General features: G+C 44.9%; 2 protein-coding genes across 4 annotated transcripts in view; both read left to right on the top strand.

Annotated features, from left to right (window-relative positions):
- Positions 1-355: 355 nt before the first annotated feature.
- Positions 356-4,769, top strand: Cks2 (CDC28 protein kinase regulatory subunit 2). Its single transcript, XM_003461840.5, has 3 exons — positions 356-570; positions 3,422-3,549; positions 4,440-4,769. The coding sequence occupies exons 1-3, from the start codon at positions 512-514 to the stop codon at positions 4,490-4,492; spliced, it is 240 nt and encodes a 79-aa protein (XP_003461888.1). The 5' UTR covers positions 356-511; the 3' UTR covers positions 4,493-4,769.
- A 1,309-nt stretch (positions 4,770-6,078) lies between these two features.
- The window catches only part of Secisbp2 (SECIS binding protein 2), a 41,073-nt gene continuing 30,735 nt past the window's right edge, over positions 6,079-16,416 (top strand). For all 3 annotated transcript variants that reach the window (XM_013157287.3, XM_004999864.4, XM_003461844.5), the window contains exons 1-5: positions 6,079-6,235; positions 7,537-7,685; positions 12,790-13,039; positions 13,218-13,353; positions 14,734-14,957. In XM_013157287.3, the coding sequence (XP_013012741.2) occupies positions 6,095-6,235; positions 7,537-7,685; positions 12,790-13,039; positions 13,218-13,353; positions 14,734-14,957 (900 nt within the window). In that variant the 5' untranslated portion in view covers positions 6,079-6,094. The remainder of the gene's footprint in view (positions 6,236-7,536; positions 7,686-12,789; positions 13,040-13,217; positions 13,354-14,733; positions 14,958-16,416) is intronic.

Below are 16,416 nucleotides of genomic sequence, written 5' to 3'. Positions count from 1 at the left end.
CGGGAGGGGAGCTACTCCGACCCGCTGCAGAGGTGCTTCCGGTCCCACCAAACCTCGCGATATTTTATCTCACCCTCAGTTCAGCAGACCCAACGGCTCCGCCACCCTGGAATTTTCTCAACCCCTGCGCACGCGCTCCGTGACCCTTAACGTCCCAGTTCCGCCCTTCTCTGACCACGCCCTGACCGCCAGGTCACCTGCCTCCTACTTTACTAAATCTCAGGCAACTTCGCAACAGGCCACTGATTGGCTGACTGGGAAGCAAACGCCACGGACGCGAGGCGACTATAGGCTGGTTACTGGCCCGGCCCCCTCGTGGCTGGCGCAGAAGGCGATTGGTCTGCGCTTTCGTCCAATCGCGGGCGGGCTGTCGGATTCAAACTGAGAACGTTGGGCCTGCAGTCGTTGGTCTCAGTTGAGTCGTTGCTGTGGCTTGAGCGAGACGCGTGTCCTGCTGAGCTGCCGTCGCTTTCGCATTCGCTCCGTTTCCGTACCGCTGCGCATCGGCAGGATGGCCCATAAGCAGATTTACTACTCGGACAAGTATTTCGACGAGCACTACGAGTACCGGTGAGCAGCCTGGGCGGCCAGGCCGCCCCGTGGGTCGCGGTCCCCGGAACTGTAGGCCGAGGGCCCGGACCGGGCGACTGCCCACTTGGAGCTCCAAAGTGGGGCCCTTTGTCCACCCACGCAGGGGCAGGGAGCCGGTGCGCGGGCCCGACTTGGCCGCTCGGTTCCGACCGCAGGTCTCCAGCGGGACCGGAACCGGTTTCCGGGTCAGGGTCGGGGCTGGACCAAACCAGACTGGGGATCCGCCTTGCGGAAAACAGGGACACCCCCCTCCTCCCCGTTGCTTTAGGATCGGTGGGGATCCCTGACAGAAAAGTTCGCGGGGCTCCGCGCGTGCTAACGGGGCGGCGCCCAGTGAAAAGGCTTCATTTCGGAAACACTACAGACCGGAGTGCACCGCGGGCGGCTCCCCCTTCTCGCTGGTATACAGTGCACTGGGCATTGACCTTGCTTCTGCATGCTGGAGGCTGCCCTAAAAAGCAGTGGTTTACCAATAAAAGTAGCGAACTAGATGTGGGAGGCGAGTGACCCACGCTTGCCAGCCTTACTGTATGTAGGCTTGCGAGGGGTGTGCTCTCCAGTAGGACCGGAACATCGGAGGACATTGCAGTCCGGGGAAAGGCTAAGATGTGGTTAGGGTGGTCAAGCCTACGCCTTCCTCGGCCAAATTGTAACCTTGTTTTCACCTGCTCCTTTTTTAAGGTTAGATTTCCAAGAATGCTGTTTGTGGAGAAAAAAGAACATGAGTGGGGTTCCCCGCCCCAATATCATGGAAACCTACGTGCAAAAGAAGCAGTTACTCTGGGTTATTTTACAAATGAATAATACTTTTAAATGAATGGCATTTAAAAAAAAATTCTTATCTAGGGAAAAAGACGCATGAGTTTTCTTGCTGTAAATTTAAATAGATTATGTGGCAACTACAAGCTAGGCAATTGTAACAGGGTAATATATTGGCACAATGTTCAGTTGTGGGGTGCTAAGAGTCTTCCTGGGGGGTAGCCAATAATAGAAGGTAAACTCAGTACTACTTGTAAATAGTGTTGCTACGCACACTGAAATCCTCCGCTTTTCACCGTTCAGGGGATCGAATCCAGGTTTTTGAACAGAGCTACATCTCTGATTTTTGGAGTTAAAGTCTTAAACGAATTCACCAAGTTAACTGCACAGGCTGGTCCCAAACCAGTGACCCTTCTGATTCAGCCCTTCAGAGTGCTGTGATGAGCCATCCCACCTGGCCAGAATAAATTTCAGATAGTGTTTTTTCTCAGCAATACCCTGTACTTCTGTATTTCCAAACTTAGTTTTCTGGTCTTTTCTTTTCTGCATGGGCTCTTCTGTAAAAGGCCCAGTGTTTTTTTCCTGTGGTACTATAGACTTACGTAAGTAAAATATTTGGGAGGCTGAGGCAGTAGGATTAGTTAGCTTGGGGCTAGCCTAAACTCATAGGGAGACCCTGTTCAAAAAGAAAAAAGTAGTCCCCATGTGAGTTTCATATTACTTAACTTCTTTTCTGTTCCAGTCAAACCCAAGAGCCTGTGTACATGATTCAGGGGAGAGTACTGAGTGGTAATGATAAAAATAACAGATTCTCTTTAAATGGAGAAGTTTAAAAGTTATATGTTATCCAGCATTTCAAGAATGAGTGTGTGGTAGTCAAATGTGGCACGTGCAATCCTAGCATTCTGGAAGACTGAGGCAGGGAGGATCTGAGGTTTGAGCCTAGCTTTGCTGATTGTTTAAAAGTAAAAAACTAGGGGTGTGGCTTAGGGCTCCTTGGGGTCAGACGTGGAAACCCCACCCCCATGGGAAGTAACTAGTATATATAAAGAATCTCCATTTAATTTACAGGAATGATACAGATTCTATGGCCCAAACTGCACTTATCTTTTCCCAGTTGGCCAACATATTTGTAAGATTGTATGTTTAAAAAGTTAGTTGGTGTTAATGGCTGACTGCAAAAATTGGGCTTTCATAAAAAATTTTTATGGTAATGGGTAGGACTGCAGTTTTATTTTTCAGACTACCACAGTTTAATGTACAGTTATACATAATTGCCATGATTTGACCTTGCTATTATATGTGTGCTTAAATTGAAAAAAGGATATGCCAGTAACTTACTAGAAAACAAGATGAGTATGAAGTTGCAAAAACACTTGCCATTGGTATTTTTTTATGGAAGTATCAAAACAACTGCTTAGAGTGAGCATGTAAGACTTGCACCTGCTACGGATGCACTGATAAGGAAACACAAGTCATCTGCATCTGAAATTACATACTACATTGTTTACTTTGTGGAAAAGTCTAGTCTGGGGCCAGGCTGACAACAACTCCACAGTTGGGGGTAAATTCCTTACATTTTTGGCTTTGCCATCCATCTTCCATATGCAGTTTGTTCTGTGGTATTAGATTGCTACTGTAACTTCCTGATCAAATGTCTGAATAGAACAGGAAAAAGAAAAAGTTTGGCTATTCTCTCTTTTGAGGATATTTTTCATCTTGCATATTCTATTTATATTCTGTGGTCAAGATTTGGCTACATGAACAAAGCTAACCACAGGATAGCTTGGGATGTGTGACCATGTATCTAGTTTAGATTCTGGTGTTCTGTTCATGGAGATTTACAAGCAAGATTCTCTTTTAGAAAAAATAACAGTAAAGATAGACAGCATATTCTAGATTCCTGAGTTTGAGTATAGCCTCTCAAAACCCAGAAAAAGGTAGTAGAGAATGCTGGAGTTTGGCACCAATGGTGTTTGCTTTAGACTTTTGATGTTCACATTTTTAGTATATGTATGAAGTGCTCATAAGAACACATGAAGCATTAATACTTGGCTGTACCTTTTACCAGGCATGTGATGCTACCCAGAGAACTGTCCAAACAAGTACCCAAAACTCATCTGATGTCCGAAGAGGAGTGGAGACGACTTGGTGTCCAACAGAGTCTAGGCTGGGTTCATTATATGATTCATGAACCAGGTACATTTTGTTGTAAAGTGTGTGTATAATGAATGATACTTGAAGGAATTCAAAAAATTTTTTTATGACTGATTCATTCCTTAGCTCCCTGGAGTGTTCTGTTTTAAATAAAATGCCACAGAAATGAATATGATATATTCTACCTGCAAGAATAACTTGTCAAGAAATAGCTATCCTATTGTATTATAAAATTTCTTCTTATATTAAAGTATCTGAAAAGTATACCAAGGATTTCATTGTCCCATCTCTGAAAACTAAGTACTTCAAGACAATATAGATGTCTGTTAGTGCTGTTACAGAAATTGGTGCAATTAGTGATTTTCCTTTAATCCCCAGAAAGGATGTTCATCTACCTAAGATTAAATGAGATAATGTGTGGATTCAGCTGTGTTACACAGCTTGGCTAGATTTGAGTGTCATATGCTCTTGTAGTACTAACCAGAAGGTTTTCTCGTTAAATAGTAAACTAGGTTGTAGCTTTTTTTGAGACAGGGTCTCCTATGCAGTTCAGGCTGGCCTTGAGCTCACTTTGTAGCCCAGGCTTGGTCCTCAGCCTCCCGAGTGCTGGGATTACAGGCGTGAGCCACCACGCCAGGCAACTAGGTTGTAGCTTTGTGGGGTGGAATTCTTATTTTTGTATTATTGATAAATTTAACTTACAGAATTTACAATGCTTGGAACAAAATCTGAAACTACATAAAGTAGAACTAAAGCTATCTTTATCCTTCTATTGAGTAAAAACATTGAAAACCAAAATATCAGGAATGTTCTCTTTGTCAGATCATTTTCTGTTTATTGTATCTTTGAAGCAAAATTGACTTGAAGCCAGATAATAATAGTTGATTCATTTATTCTGGTTGAATTGAATTATTTACATTTTCTTTCCACAGAACCGCATATTCTTCTGTTTAGACGACCTCTTCCAAAAGAACAACAAAAATGAAGTATATTTGGGATCAACAGTTAAATCTTTTTCAAACTTAATGTATATGTGTATATAAGGTAGTATTCAGTGAATACTTGAAAAATGTACAAATCATACATCCATACCTGTGCATGAGCTGTATTCTTCACAGCAACAGAGCTCAGTTAAATGCAACTACAAGTAGGTTGTTGTAAGGTGTTTAAGACATTTCTTCTAGACAGTTTTTCGATTAATATAAGTGCCTGTTTGGTGTTATCTGTTACTTCTGTTAAATAAAGTTTGTATGTTGCATTTATTCCTGTTTGAAGTTACTGAGGTATATTTTATAATTTTATGTTTGAGAAAGTAAACCTGAAAGAGAACGGAAATTAAAATAGCATGGTATACTGAGAACCCAGGGATATGTTAAAACTAGCACCAAACAATTTTAAAGCCATCATTTGTCCAAATTCTAGACAAATGTAGGATCTTCCAAGCGAACAGGAAAACCCAACTTAATACTCCTTGGGTTGCCTCCACTTAATCCAAAAACTCCCTGTCATCCACCTAACCCTGTTTATCTTTTCCTCCGTTTGCCAAGTAAAGATAATGTTTCCTATTAAAGACATCAGCTACTGGAAGGTTTTCAGTAAAGTAACTTAATGGTGTAATGTATTTTTTCATCTGTTTTGATTGCCTTCTTAGTTGTTAAGGAAGTATTTTAGAGTTAAATGGAAGCATTCATTGCTGTGCCAGAAAGACATTTTGAATGAGTTGCCAGTAAACGCAGGACCCTTTTGAGCACAGTGTACTAGCTGAAGAGGGAGCCTGACAGCCATCCTTACACCTCACCGATTCAGTAGTAATAAACCTGCGGACCCACCTGAACAAGAACTTAAGCTCCCTGTGCTTTTTTCGGTACCAGGTGTGCAAATCTATGCACAAGGCAGAAAATCTAGTTTGTCTTTACTCATTTGGCAGGTGGCCTCCATTGAGCCACAGGCTTTCTGAAGCAGCCAGTCCCTTTCCGAAGTGCAGGTGCTGTCATTTGAAATACAGTCTGCAGGCTTTCCTCTAAACTTTTGTTCTTGAAATAGTAATTTCTCAATATGATAGCATCTGCCCTTGTGTAATTTATTTCCCAGCTTAACACTGTTTGTGTCCAACATATGTTAAATTTTGGAGTTCCTTCATGTGATGAATCCCAAACCAATGGAAGTTTCAGTAAGCATAAGATGCCAGTAAGTCGTGCTTCCAGGATTCTTGTCGGGTGTGCAAATGCCCCCTGGAGTATCGACAACTCTGAGGGGATCAGGAAATGCACGAGGGAAGGGACAGTGCTTTGCAGGGGACGCTGTCTAAGAAGCCCTTCCGCATTCCTGAGACCCACGGGGGCCCAGGCTGCCTGAGAACCCTCTGCTCACGGCAGGTCTGTAAGGCCCTGCCGCCCTAGCCAGAATTGCGTCGGATAACCCAGAGTGCCACAGATCATAGGCGACTCCTGTTCTGGGTTCCCCCACCCTAGTAGGGGACTATCCATTGCAACCTGATGCAGCCGCTGCTAGTGAGCACCAATGCCCGGCTCAGGCCTACATCCGACGTGCTTTGCGCTAGGAAAAGGGGCGGGGTAGTCGCGTCTTAATGACGGGCTTCCTGGCGCCCGTTCCAAAAGCGGAAACGCAAGTGGTCCGCTGGCCCAGCGGCGGGCCTTCACGGGCGCGGGCTCCTTCGGCCTTCCTGCCTGCTATGGCGTCTGGGGGACCGTGGGGGCCTGAAGGCACGGTAAGGGCCGCAGGGGGCTGGTGTGGCCTCTTGGCGGCCTCAGCCCGTCAGCCTGACTTGTCCCGGTGTTTCAGTCGGGTGGTAACAAGACTGGTTGGTTAATGTAGGCAGGAACCGGTGTCCTCAAGCGGCCTAGAACCCACGTCCCGCCCCGAGCTCGCCTCGGGGTGGTGGCCGGGTGCCCAGGCTCCGCCTACGGCTGGCCCCGTAGGTACTGTGATGCCATAAACGCTGTTGACAGCCTCCCTGTTCCTTGCTGGCGGCCCAGTTGGGCTATTCTGTGAACTTGGCGCTTCCAGCGAAGAAGCAGCACTGAAAAGCGCTTTTACGCTTTTAAAATTTCTGTCTTCGCTGTACACTTTGTAATTGCTAGAAGCTAGATGGAGATCGACAGTCAAATAAATTAGCTTCACGCTAACTAAAAGCTGTAGTTACAAGTAAATTACTACTCTAAACAAAAGACATTTTTACATATACGTACTAATTCCAAACAAGACTTGTAAACATTATGTACTGCAAAATTGTACAAAATAAAAAGGAAGGGGAGCCGGGGGATGTAGCTTAGCAGCACAGTGCCTGTCTGGCAAGCGCAAGGTCGTGAGTTCAATTCCCGATACCAAAAAATAAGAAGAGATGGGTGGAAAGGCAGGGGTAGCCAAAAGGGGAAAGAAAAAGGAATTAAGATGTGCTATGTACATGTGTCACCTTCCCACAAAGGTTGTAAATAGTATGTCATACACACATGAACTAGTAACATTTTTAAATTTGAAGGGCTTATTGGCGATAAAAGATTTTCTTACTATGAAATTCTCCTTTCTGTAAAATAGCTCTTCGTAGTTAACACAGTAAAAAACAGACATTTTGTAACTTTTTGAGAGATATAGAGGAAATACATGCAGTGTGTTCTGGGTGCTGCTGGTAAACGTTTCCCAGGTATATTTGACTGCAGTAGGGATAGGGTTTTTAGTTACTGTGGACCTAGTTAAACCTCAGGGGAAAAATACCCATTTCCAAGTTTAAAACTACAGATATGTTACTTGTCCTTTTATACATGAGCTAGGTTAAATTTTAATTCCACTTTAATTGGTTGCCATTATTTTTCACTTCTAATGTTTGAAAGACTGTTCTAACTAAAAAAGCATTAGGAAGAAATTTTTAGCAAAGTGAATTGTCTTCACTAGGCAGACATTTTTAAGTAGCAGCATTGGGGACTGTTAGAATGGAGTGCCTCTCTGGGTTTTGTTTACATTGGGTTGATTTCAGATTGTATATAGCCAACACCTCCACCTTTTCCCTCTCAGGGAAGCGTGAAGTTATCAGCAGATGTGAAACCATTTGTCCCCAAGTTTGCTGGGCTCAATGTGGCATGGACAGAGTCTTCAGAAGCATGTGTCTTCCCTAGCTGTGCAGCCACCTACTACCCATTTGTACAGGAATCACCATTGACTGAGTACGTATACTACAAACACCTCACCTTATCTGGGGGATGTGTTTCTTGGATTTATTGGTGATTACACTTTCATGAAAGGCCACATTAACATTTTGTGGATGGAGAGAGGACGCTCTTCATCTAAGAAGGGGCTGAGCCACTAGGCAGTTTAACAGTGTACCGTGCCAACAAAAACTGGAGTTCTTTCTCTGCCTCTTTACCTTAGTACTGTCTGTTATTAAGCTGGGAAAGAATGGAGATGACATTGCATTTATTAATGAGTGCAATGTCAACTCGCATTTGTTCATACAGCTTCAAAACATGATCTTAGAAGCCTATAAACCAGGCATGGTATGTGCCTATAATCCTAGCACTTTGGGAGGCTGAAGCAGGAGAACAAGTTTGAGCCCAGCCTGGGCAACTTAGCCAGTTGATAAAACTCTGTCTTGAAATAAAGAATGTGCTGGAAATGTAACTCATTACTAAGGCCCTGGGCTCAATCCTCCTTATGGGCGTGGTGCATAGGGAGCAGGGAGTGTGATAACATAGCTAGGATTTGGGAATGTAGCTCGTGGTGGACTGCTTGCCTAGCCTGTGCAAAGTGCTGATTTAATCCCCAGCACCTGGGGGGGGCGGGGGGAACACGACTAATGGAGAATGAAACGATAAGAAGGATGGGTAAGAGGAAACAGCAGTGGAAGGGCCAAATGGACAACATGCTTATTTTTAAGAGTTTCCAGTGTAAAATCTTGTTCACAGAAGGGATGGAGGTGAGCAGTCATAGCCACCTTCTGTGTGATCAGTTCATTAGAAATTGTTGGCTTTTGCTTTTAGTTGTTTTGCTTTATATATGTCCTGCAAAGCTGGATTTTTTTTCAAATTGTAGTTTTAAATTATTCTAAATTTGAGTTGAAAGAAGGCTTCTTTTTTGCTTTAAATTTTCTTTTTCCTTTTCAAGATTCATTCTCAGGGTGTTTACAAAATCGTTTCTGCTTTTAGCTGAATTTGTTAACCTTTCACATTATAGTGTAAACTTACTAGTAGATTTATTTTGAAAGTTTGGGTATGCTTTAATGTTTATATGAGCTCCTTGCTTGCTTCTTTTTTTTTTTTTTTTTTTGGTACCAGGGATCAAACTTATGACCTCACGTTTGCCAGGCAGGCAGTTATGCCACTGAGCTGAATCCTAGCTGCTTCATGCTTTCTTGATATGGCTGGAGTAATTTCCTTTTAATTTTGATTGTGTTTGTGTAATACAGTTGAAAAGTTTATACTAGATATAAATTCCAGAATTTATTTTCAAGACTGGAAACTGGAACACATGAAAAAAAATCATTATTATCTGGTATACAGTGTATATGGGAAACACTGAAAGATACAGTTTTGGACAAAAGTTGAAAACCTACTTTTATATAGTAATATTGGTATTGGGGGAGTACATTGGTCAGAGTTCTCCAGAGAAACAGAATTAACATTCTTTCGGCCCGAGTTTAATAGTGGTATTCTCCAAAACTGCTATTGTTGTTAGTAGGCATTTTCAGCATCTTGCAGTATTCTGAGGAAGTTTCAGGAAGCACCGCCCGTGTGTTTTAGTTAACAGCATTGGGCTAGGTCTAGAGAACTAGCACAGGGCCTAGCAGTATACAGCAACCAAGCTTGGCATTGTGTCAGTTTGAGTCCTGCATGGTACAGCTGAAAGCTGGACAAAAAGTCAGGAACGTTTGGTGGTGGTAAATTGGGTCACGATAATCATTCTTGAGTCCAGTTAGAATTTTGAGAGAGGGTTGAAAGTTTCCAGGAGGTTTCAGGTACTGGAAATAGAGAAGAAAGTACTTAAAAAAGAGACTGCTCAAAAAGGATGGGGGAGGTAGTGGCATAGACCTGGAATTCTCAGAAGGCTGAGGCAGGAAGATTAGACCAGGCTGAACTACATATCAAGACCCTGTCTCAAAAGCAGGGATGGGGATATTTTTCCATGGTTACCACTGTTTTGCTGAGAAAGGTATTATAATCTTTTTTTTTTTTTTTTTTTTTGGTACTGAGGATCGAACTCACGACCTCAGTCGGTGCTTGTGCCACTGAGCTATATCCCCAGCCCTGTATTGAAATATTCTACAAATATTTAGAAGGAGCTGTGGGATCATTCATAAGAACAGGATTTGGCCAGTGTTTGGCACATACCTGTAATTCTAGCACTCTGGGAGGCTAGGACAGAGGGATTGCAAGTTCATCTCCTTCCTGGGCATTTGAGCCACTTAGTGAGACCTTATCTTAAAAAAAAAAAGTTAAAAAAAAAAAAAAAAGAACCGCAAAAGTCTGTGTCTGGGAGGGGGACTGTGGATGTAGCTCAATGTGAAGGACCTGGGTTCAGTCCCAGTCCCTAGGACAGCCAAAAAAATGGAAACAAAACATAGAAGTGGGAATCGTAGTGTTACAGATTAACAACTGGTGGTCAGCTTAACACTAGCTGAATTAAATCAGCGTGATGCTGAGTGTAAATGGCTCACCTGAGGAAAGTTGCTAGCATAAACAGAGATGTGGAGAGGCAGAGCGGGGTGTTGTGGGTTCTCCTAAATGTTGCTGTTCGATCTGTTGGTTCTCCTAAAGGAGCTGATCATGACTAGCTTCCCCAGTATGAGTTCGGCCATTATCATCAGAGGAGCTTGGAACTTTGTTGGTGAGAGTGACTGTGGTTCACTTTAGGGGAGCACTGGTCCTTACATCAAGCATCCCGAGGAGCTCGGGACCTCGGTGTGGCTGAGGATGGCTGTGATACTGTTCAAGGCAGCCTGGTTCTTATTTTGAGCGTGACTTCTTGGTTCCATTGTAGAACCTTCAGCCTACTGGCACAGCTCCTTCACCCACTGGCACAGGCTTTGTAGCTTTCACCGCTGACCTTTGGGCCTTCCCACTGCAGATCCATAAAGCAGACGGGTGTAAGTCCTTCTTGTGGGCCCTAAACCTCCAGTTGGACTCCTGGGAGTTATGGGCTGTAGATCTTCATCTGTACTCTTGCAGGACATTGCTGTGGGATTTGGGTCCTCAGCTGGATATTCTGGGTCTTTAGTGTTGTAGACAGATTTCCTGCACTTCGTTGTGTATAACTATGGGTGAGCATTGTAAAATAGTATTATAAACTCTGTGACCTGATTGGAATTGTTCTCACAAACACCGACTACAACACAGCAGTAGTTTGTGCTGCAGTGGGAAAAGTGAAATCATAGGTGGGAAGGAGATGGAGGCCTAGATGTGGCGAAGGTGCTATGCTGTGCAGATCTTTGAAGCCTTGAGCAAAGGCTTCCCTATGAATGAGTCTTACAGGCGGGGTGAGGAGGGCACAGAAGACACAGGAGAGGGGCCCTTCGGGTGGGGAGCTTCACAGTCCCCATCAGTGGAGCCTAGAAAGTTGTGGGAGTAACAGACCAGAGGCCTGCTGGGAGAGGCCTGGGTGTAGTTAGCATTGTAGTTAGCGTTTACGTCCCATGGGATGTAAAACATGGTCACCTGAGCAACTTGTGGCACTGGGAATTTTCTGCAGAAGCCATCTGAAGACTCTGGGTTGTCTCTTTGCTACTTGGTTTTGTGTATTTTTCTCTACTGGTAACTTTAGTTACACTGAATGGGAAGGAAAAATAGCACCTTTCCAGAGGAATAAGGACCAGTGAGGTTATAGAAACCTGCAGGACTCAACCAGGGTGAAAAACTAAATTGTAGTGAGTCCGGACCCAGTCAGGTCCTTTGACAGTTTTGATATCCTGGATGAATCAGCGCCTGGACCCTCCCTGCTTCTGTGCTCTTTCTTCTTTTTCTTTTTTTAAGCTAAATTTCATCAGAGAGACATCTTTGTTTTTTTGGACTTGGAATTTTTTAAAAAATAATTCTCCTTTGTTTTGCTGTCAGCCTCTCATCTTTGCTCATCTTTCTCCTTCTCTGTATTTTTTGAGACAGAGTTTCAGTCTGCACTTCAGACTGACCTTCAACTCACTTTGGAGCCAAGGCTGGCCTCAAATTTACAGGGATCCAGAAACTGGATGGGGTGGCTCACGCCTGTAATTCTAGCACGCAGGAGGCTGAGGCAAGAAGAACTTTGCAAGTTCGAGACCAGTTTGGGCTACAAAGTGAGTTCAAGGTCAGCCTGAACTGCATAGAGACCCTGTCTCAAAAAGACCAAAAAAAAAAAAAAAAAAAATTGTTACAGTGATCCTCCTGCTGCAGCTTCAAGTGCTGGGATTACAGGCCCAGCTTTGCCAGTTTCTTCCCTTTTTTGCGTGGGGGTGGGGGGGCCAGGGATTGAATTTACAGTTTATGCATTGAGCTAACCTCTTCTGGAGAACAGATTCTTTATCTTGCCACCTGCTGGGCAATGGGATGACTCTGAATCTTGTTCTTGGGCAAGGCTAATTCTCTGCGCTCTTTCTGGAGTAGTAGTAGGCTGGGATCCTGAAGGACAGACAGAGGTCACCAAGGAGGGTTTTAGGTTTTATTAGGGATACTTCATTATTAGAATTAATAGATTTTCTATGATCTTACAGGATCAAAGTTCATTGTCGAATGCCATGAACTAATGCACGGTGATAAGGAGGCAATATAAGACTGAATGGAAGGAAGCAAAGTGCTTTCATGTGTTGCAAGCGTGGCCTGTAGGGTTGCAGCAGCTCAGAAACATGATTTCCACTAGATGGTGCTTATGTTTGTATCTCCTGACAGCCAGTTAGAAGACCGCATGGGATGTGTTAGATTGGCCTTGAATTTTCCTGCCTTTCTGTGTACAGTACATTTTGATGTAGTCCTACAAATTAAGAAATACCTGGTGCTGATGTGAGGGAAGCAGGAGGTTATGATTTACATTTTACTCAGCTGCTTAACATTTTGTGATTGGATCAGCCTTCAGATGAAATCTTAGCAAATCAATTGCATTGTTCAAAAGAGAGAAAGAAAATAGAGACAGGCCAGCACCTTTCTGATAAGTGGAGAAAGAGATTTCATGAGGCTTTTAATGAGGGCTATTCTACGTCTGGAGCAAATGATCTAAGGAAAAGTATTAATATTAGAATCAGTATATTACACAATTTTAAGCTTTTTGGTTTGTATTATGAAATACACAACTAAAATTCGTACTTTTTAGACCGAAAATGTACACAGAAGACACAACCTTTAGAGCTCCAGCGTTTCCACCCCAGTATCTATCTTCAGAGATAACGCTACATCCATACGCCTACTCTCCGTATACCTTTGAGACTACACAGAATGTGTGCTCGGTGCCTGCCTCGAGGTATGATTACAGCCAACCCAGTCGACACCGAGGTTTTCAGACTCTAAAGCCCCCAAATGAACAAATGTGCACTGTCCTCCAAGAAACGAGAGCTCCATTAAAGGTGAGGAAATGCATGGAGTGGCAAAAGTAAGGAATTGGTATGTTTTTGCATGAGAGTTAAGTACTACCTGGTCTAACATTTTAAAAATGGATTGTGAATACTTACTAATTTACTTTTTTAAACCTTTTTTTGTGATGGTAGTTTTCTTATTTCATGTTATTTTTTAAATCTCCTACAGAAAAAAACTTGTGACGAGAAAAAAACATACAATGAGCAGAAGTTTAAAAGGACTGATGGTCCAGTATTATCTGAGATCAAGTCAGCCAGAGGGTCCCACCATTTGTCCATTCATGCTGAGAATAGATCGAAACCAGGTAAAAAAACAGACCATGTGGGGAGTGTCACCTATGCCAGCAGCACCACCGTCTCTCTGGGCCTGTTCATTGTGACCATTCCAGCGATGAGGCCTGGCGCCCAGCACAGCTGAGGGCATCAGACTTCCTATGGGACTCTGCGAGCCTTTTCTGCCTCAAGCAGAGGATCCCAGTGTGGTAATGTGCATTGCGAGTTGAGAAGGGGCCTTAGCCTGTCATGGTTGTTCTCTTCCTTGCATTTCTCATCACACAGCAGATAGGTGATGACTACAAGCTTTAAAACATGCCCTTAAATAAAAACAAATTATAGTCATGTGCTTTGTACTATATTGGGCTGCATTCATTCCTGAAATAGCTTCTCTGCTGTTCTGATGGGGCTTTTATTAGGTGGAAAGTTTGACTGGTTAAAGGCCCATCTTAAATAATACCAAATTGACCACAGTGGTGACTCGGAGGACACCATTTCTATTTGTGCCACAGGTCACATCTGTTCTGTGCCTTGAAAACTTCTGTTTCAGTCTGCTGGAAGCTAGTGATTGTAGCTGGTACCTTTGTTTTTCTTTGTAAATTACAGCTGCAGTTTAATCACAGCCATCGCCTACTTTGGTAGTGACTGATAGCCTTTATAATTGTTCCTGGGACTGCAATTATCTTATCTTTTTGCTGACTCCACTCATGTGACTCAGTGGGCACATGGGAATGTGAAAGGAAAGAAGTAGGAACTCTGGCCTTGTAATTCTAGGAGGGACTTCATGGCACTAAGCCTACCTCATCATCTGCTACATTTAAGGAGAAAAATGGGACAGAGGCCTGAAGTTTCATGCTACTTGCCTTCCTCCAGTTTGTTCCAGCTCCAGCAATCTGAAGAGTGCAAAGTGTATTAGTTGTAGGAAATTTGTTAGAATCCCCTTAAATTTGCCACACTGCAAAGTGTATGTTAGGAAGCCAGTCATGGTAGCACACACCTTGACCACTTGGGAGGCTGGGGCAGGAGGATCACTGTGAGGGCACCACCAGCCTGGGCTGCAGAGTGAGTTCAAGGCCAATCTGAACTGCAAAGTAAGATCCCGTCTCAACCACTCCCATAAATAAAATGTATATTAGGAATAATTAAAATGCTCGGCTGTGCAATCAGCTTAAGATAACTATTTCATCAGCTTTAGAATTTCTCCCAAAATTCGAAGTGCATTTTGATTTTTTACATTCTGGTCCAAACAGTGATAGATGCTTCTGGTCACTTGTGTTCCATAGTCCTATAAAGAAGGGTGGCAACACCTACAAAATTAGCAGTGGGCTTTCTTATGTAAGACTTAAGCTTGATTACTAGTCATCAAACTTTTATCTGCATTTTTACATCTACTTTTTATTCTGTGCTTCCAGATGGTTACCATAAGCGAACAGACAGGAAATCCAGAACCACTGAAAAGAGTCCGTCTACCTCCAAACCTGAGTTTGAATTTAGCAGGTTGGATTTTCCTGAATTGCAGGGTCCAGAGAGCAGTGTGTCAGGGATACAGAAGCAGTGCCAATGGGGACCTCTGCGGTCCAGCGCCACCATGTCTCTTGTAGGAGAAGTGGGAGAGCCCGTTGGAGTGGTGTCAGGGGTAAGTAGGGGGAGGACAGGGCAATTTGTCTTTCTTGTGTTTTCCTTTCTTTTCACCATACACCTTTTCAGCTGCCCCACTTCCAGTATGGTACATTCAATGCTGGTGTGGGCTGTGACGTCTATGTTGCAGGGAGGAGGTCCTCGGGGAGGCCTTTCCTGATGTCTATGGCTCACCTCTCATTTGAGCTGTTCATACTGACTGCAACACCTTGTCAGTTACCTTTTTAAAAGAAGCACCTGATAGGCGCTATTGGTTCTGGCAGTGCCTGGCTGCTTAGCTGCTCTGACAGCCCGCTTTCAACACTGAACACTGCGAGCCATCTCCTGCAGAGGAGGAGCTGGGCGGATCCGGAGTCCCTGCAGAAGCCCGTTCCTTTGTCTGAAGGACTGAATACTTCTGCAAGCAGAGAGGCATCGCAGCTTCCTGAGGCACCTCAGCCTGTGGTGAGTGCCCAGCACAGTCTGCCCAAATCTCAGACTGTTCCGGACACCCCAGGCTTCTGGGTGCAGAGAAGTGGAACAGTGGGTTAGAGGCCACTACAGCTGCCTCCCCATCCCCCCCGGCTACACTTGGAAGTCTGCTGAGCTCCTGACGGATGGGCGGGCCTACACTAACCCCCGAGCCCAGCCGCACCTAGCCATCTCCTGCAGAGGAGGAGCTGGGCGGATCCGGAGTCCCTGCAGAAGCCCGTTCCTTTGTCTAAAGGACTGAATACTTCTGCAAGCAGAGAGGCATCGCAGCTTCCTGAGGCACCTCAGCCTGTGGTGAGTGCCCAGCACAGTCTGCCCAAATCTCAGACTGTTCCGGACCCCCCAGGCTTCTGGGTGCAGAGAAGTGGAACAGTGGGTTAGAGGCCACTACAGCTGCCTCCCCATCCCCCCCGGCTACACTTGGAAGTCTGCTGAGCTCCTGACGGATGGGCGGGCCTACACTAACCCCCGAGCCCAGCCGCACCTAGCCATCTCCTGCAGAGGAGGAGCTGGGCGGATCCGGAGTCCCTGCAGAAGCCCGTTCCTTTGTCTGAAGGACTGAATACTTCTGCAAGCAGGGAGGCATCGCAGCTTCCTGAGGCACCTCAGCCTGTGGTGAGTGCCCAGCACAGTCTGCCCAAATCTCAGACTGTTCCGGACCCCCCAGGCTTCTGGGTGCAGTGAAGTGGAGCAGTGGGTTAGAGGCCACTACAGCTGCCCCCCCCCCCCCCCCCCCCCGGCTACACTTGGAAGTCTGCTGAGCTCCTGACGGATGGGCGGGCCTACACTAATCCCCGAGCCCAGCCGCGCCTAGCCATCTGCCTGCAGAGGAGGAGCTGGGCGGATCTGGAGTGCCTGCAGAAGTCCCTTCCTTTGCCTAGAGGACTGTGGATATCTCTGCAAGCAGGGAGGGATCACAGGCTCCTGAGGCACTGTGGCCTGTGGAGAGCACCCTAACCTGGCTGCAATTGAAGAGCTGTGGATCT

Source organism: Cavia porcellus, unplaced genomic scaffold (genome assembly GCF_034190915.1).
Source record: "Cavia porcellus strain 051 isolate PalLab524CR breed Dunkin Hartley unplaced genomic scaffold, mCavPor4.1 scaffold_17, whole genome shotgun sequence".
Lineage (NCBI taxonomy): Eukaryota > Metazoa > Chordata > Mammalia > Rodentia > Caviidae > Cavia > Cavia porcellus.
This window is presented reverse-complemented; position numbering and strand designations above follow the sequence as displayed.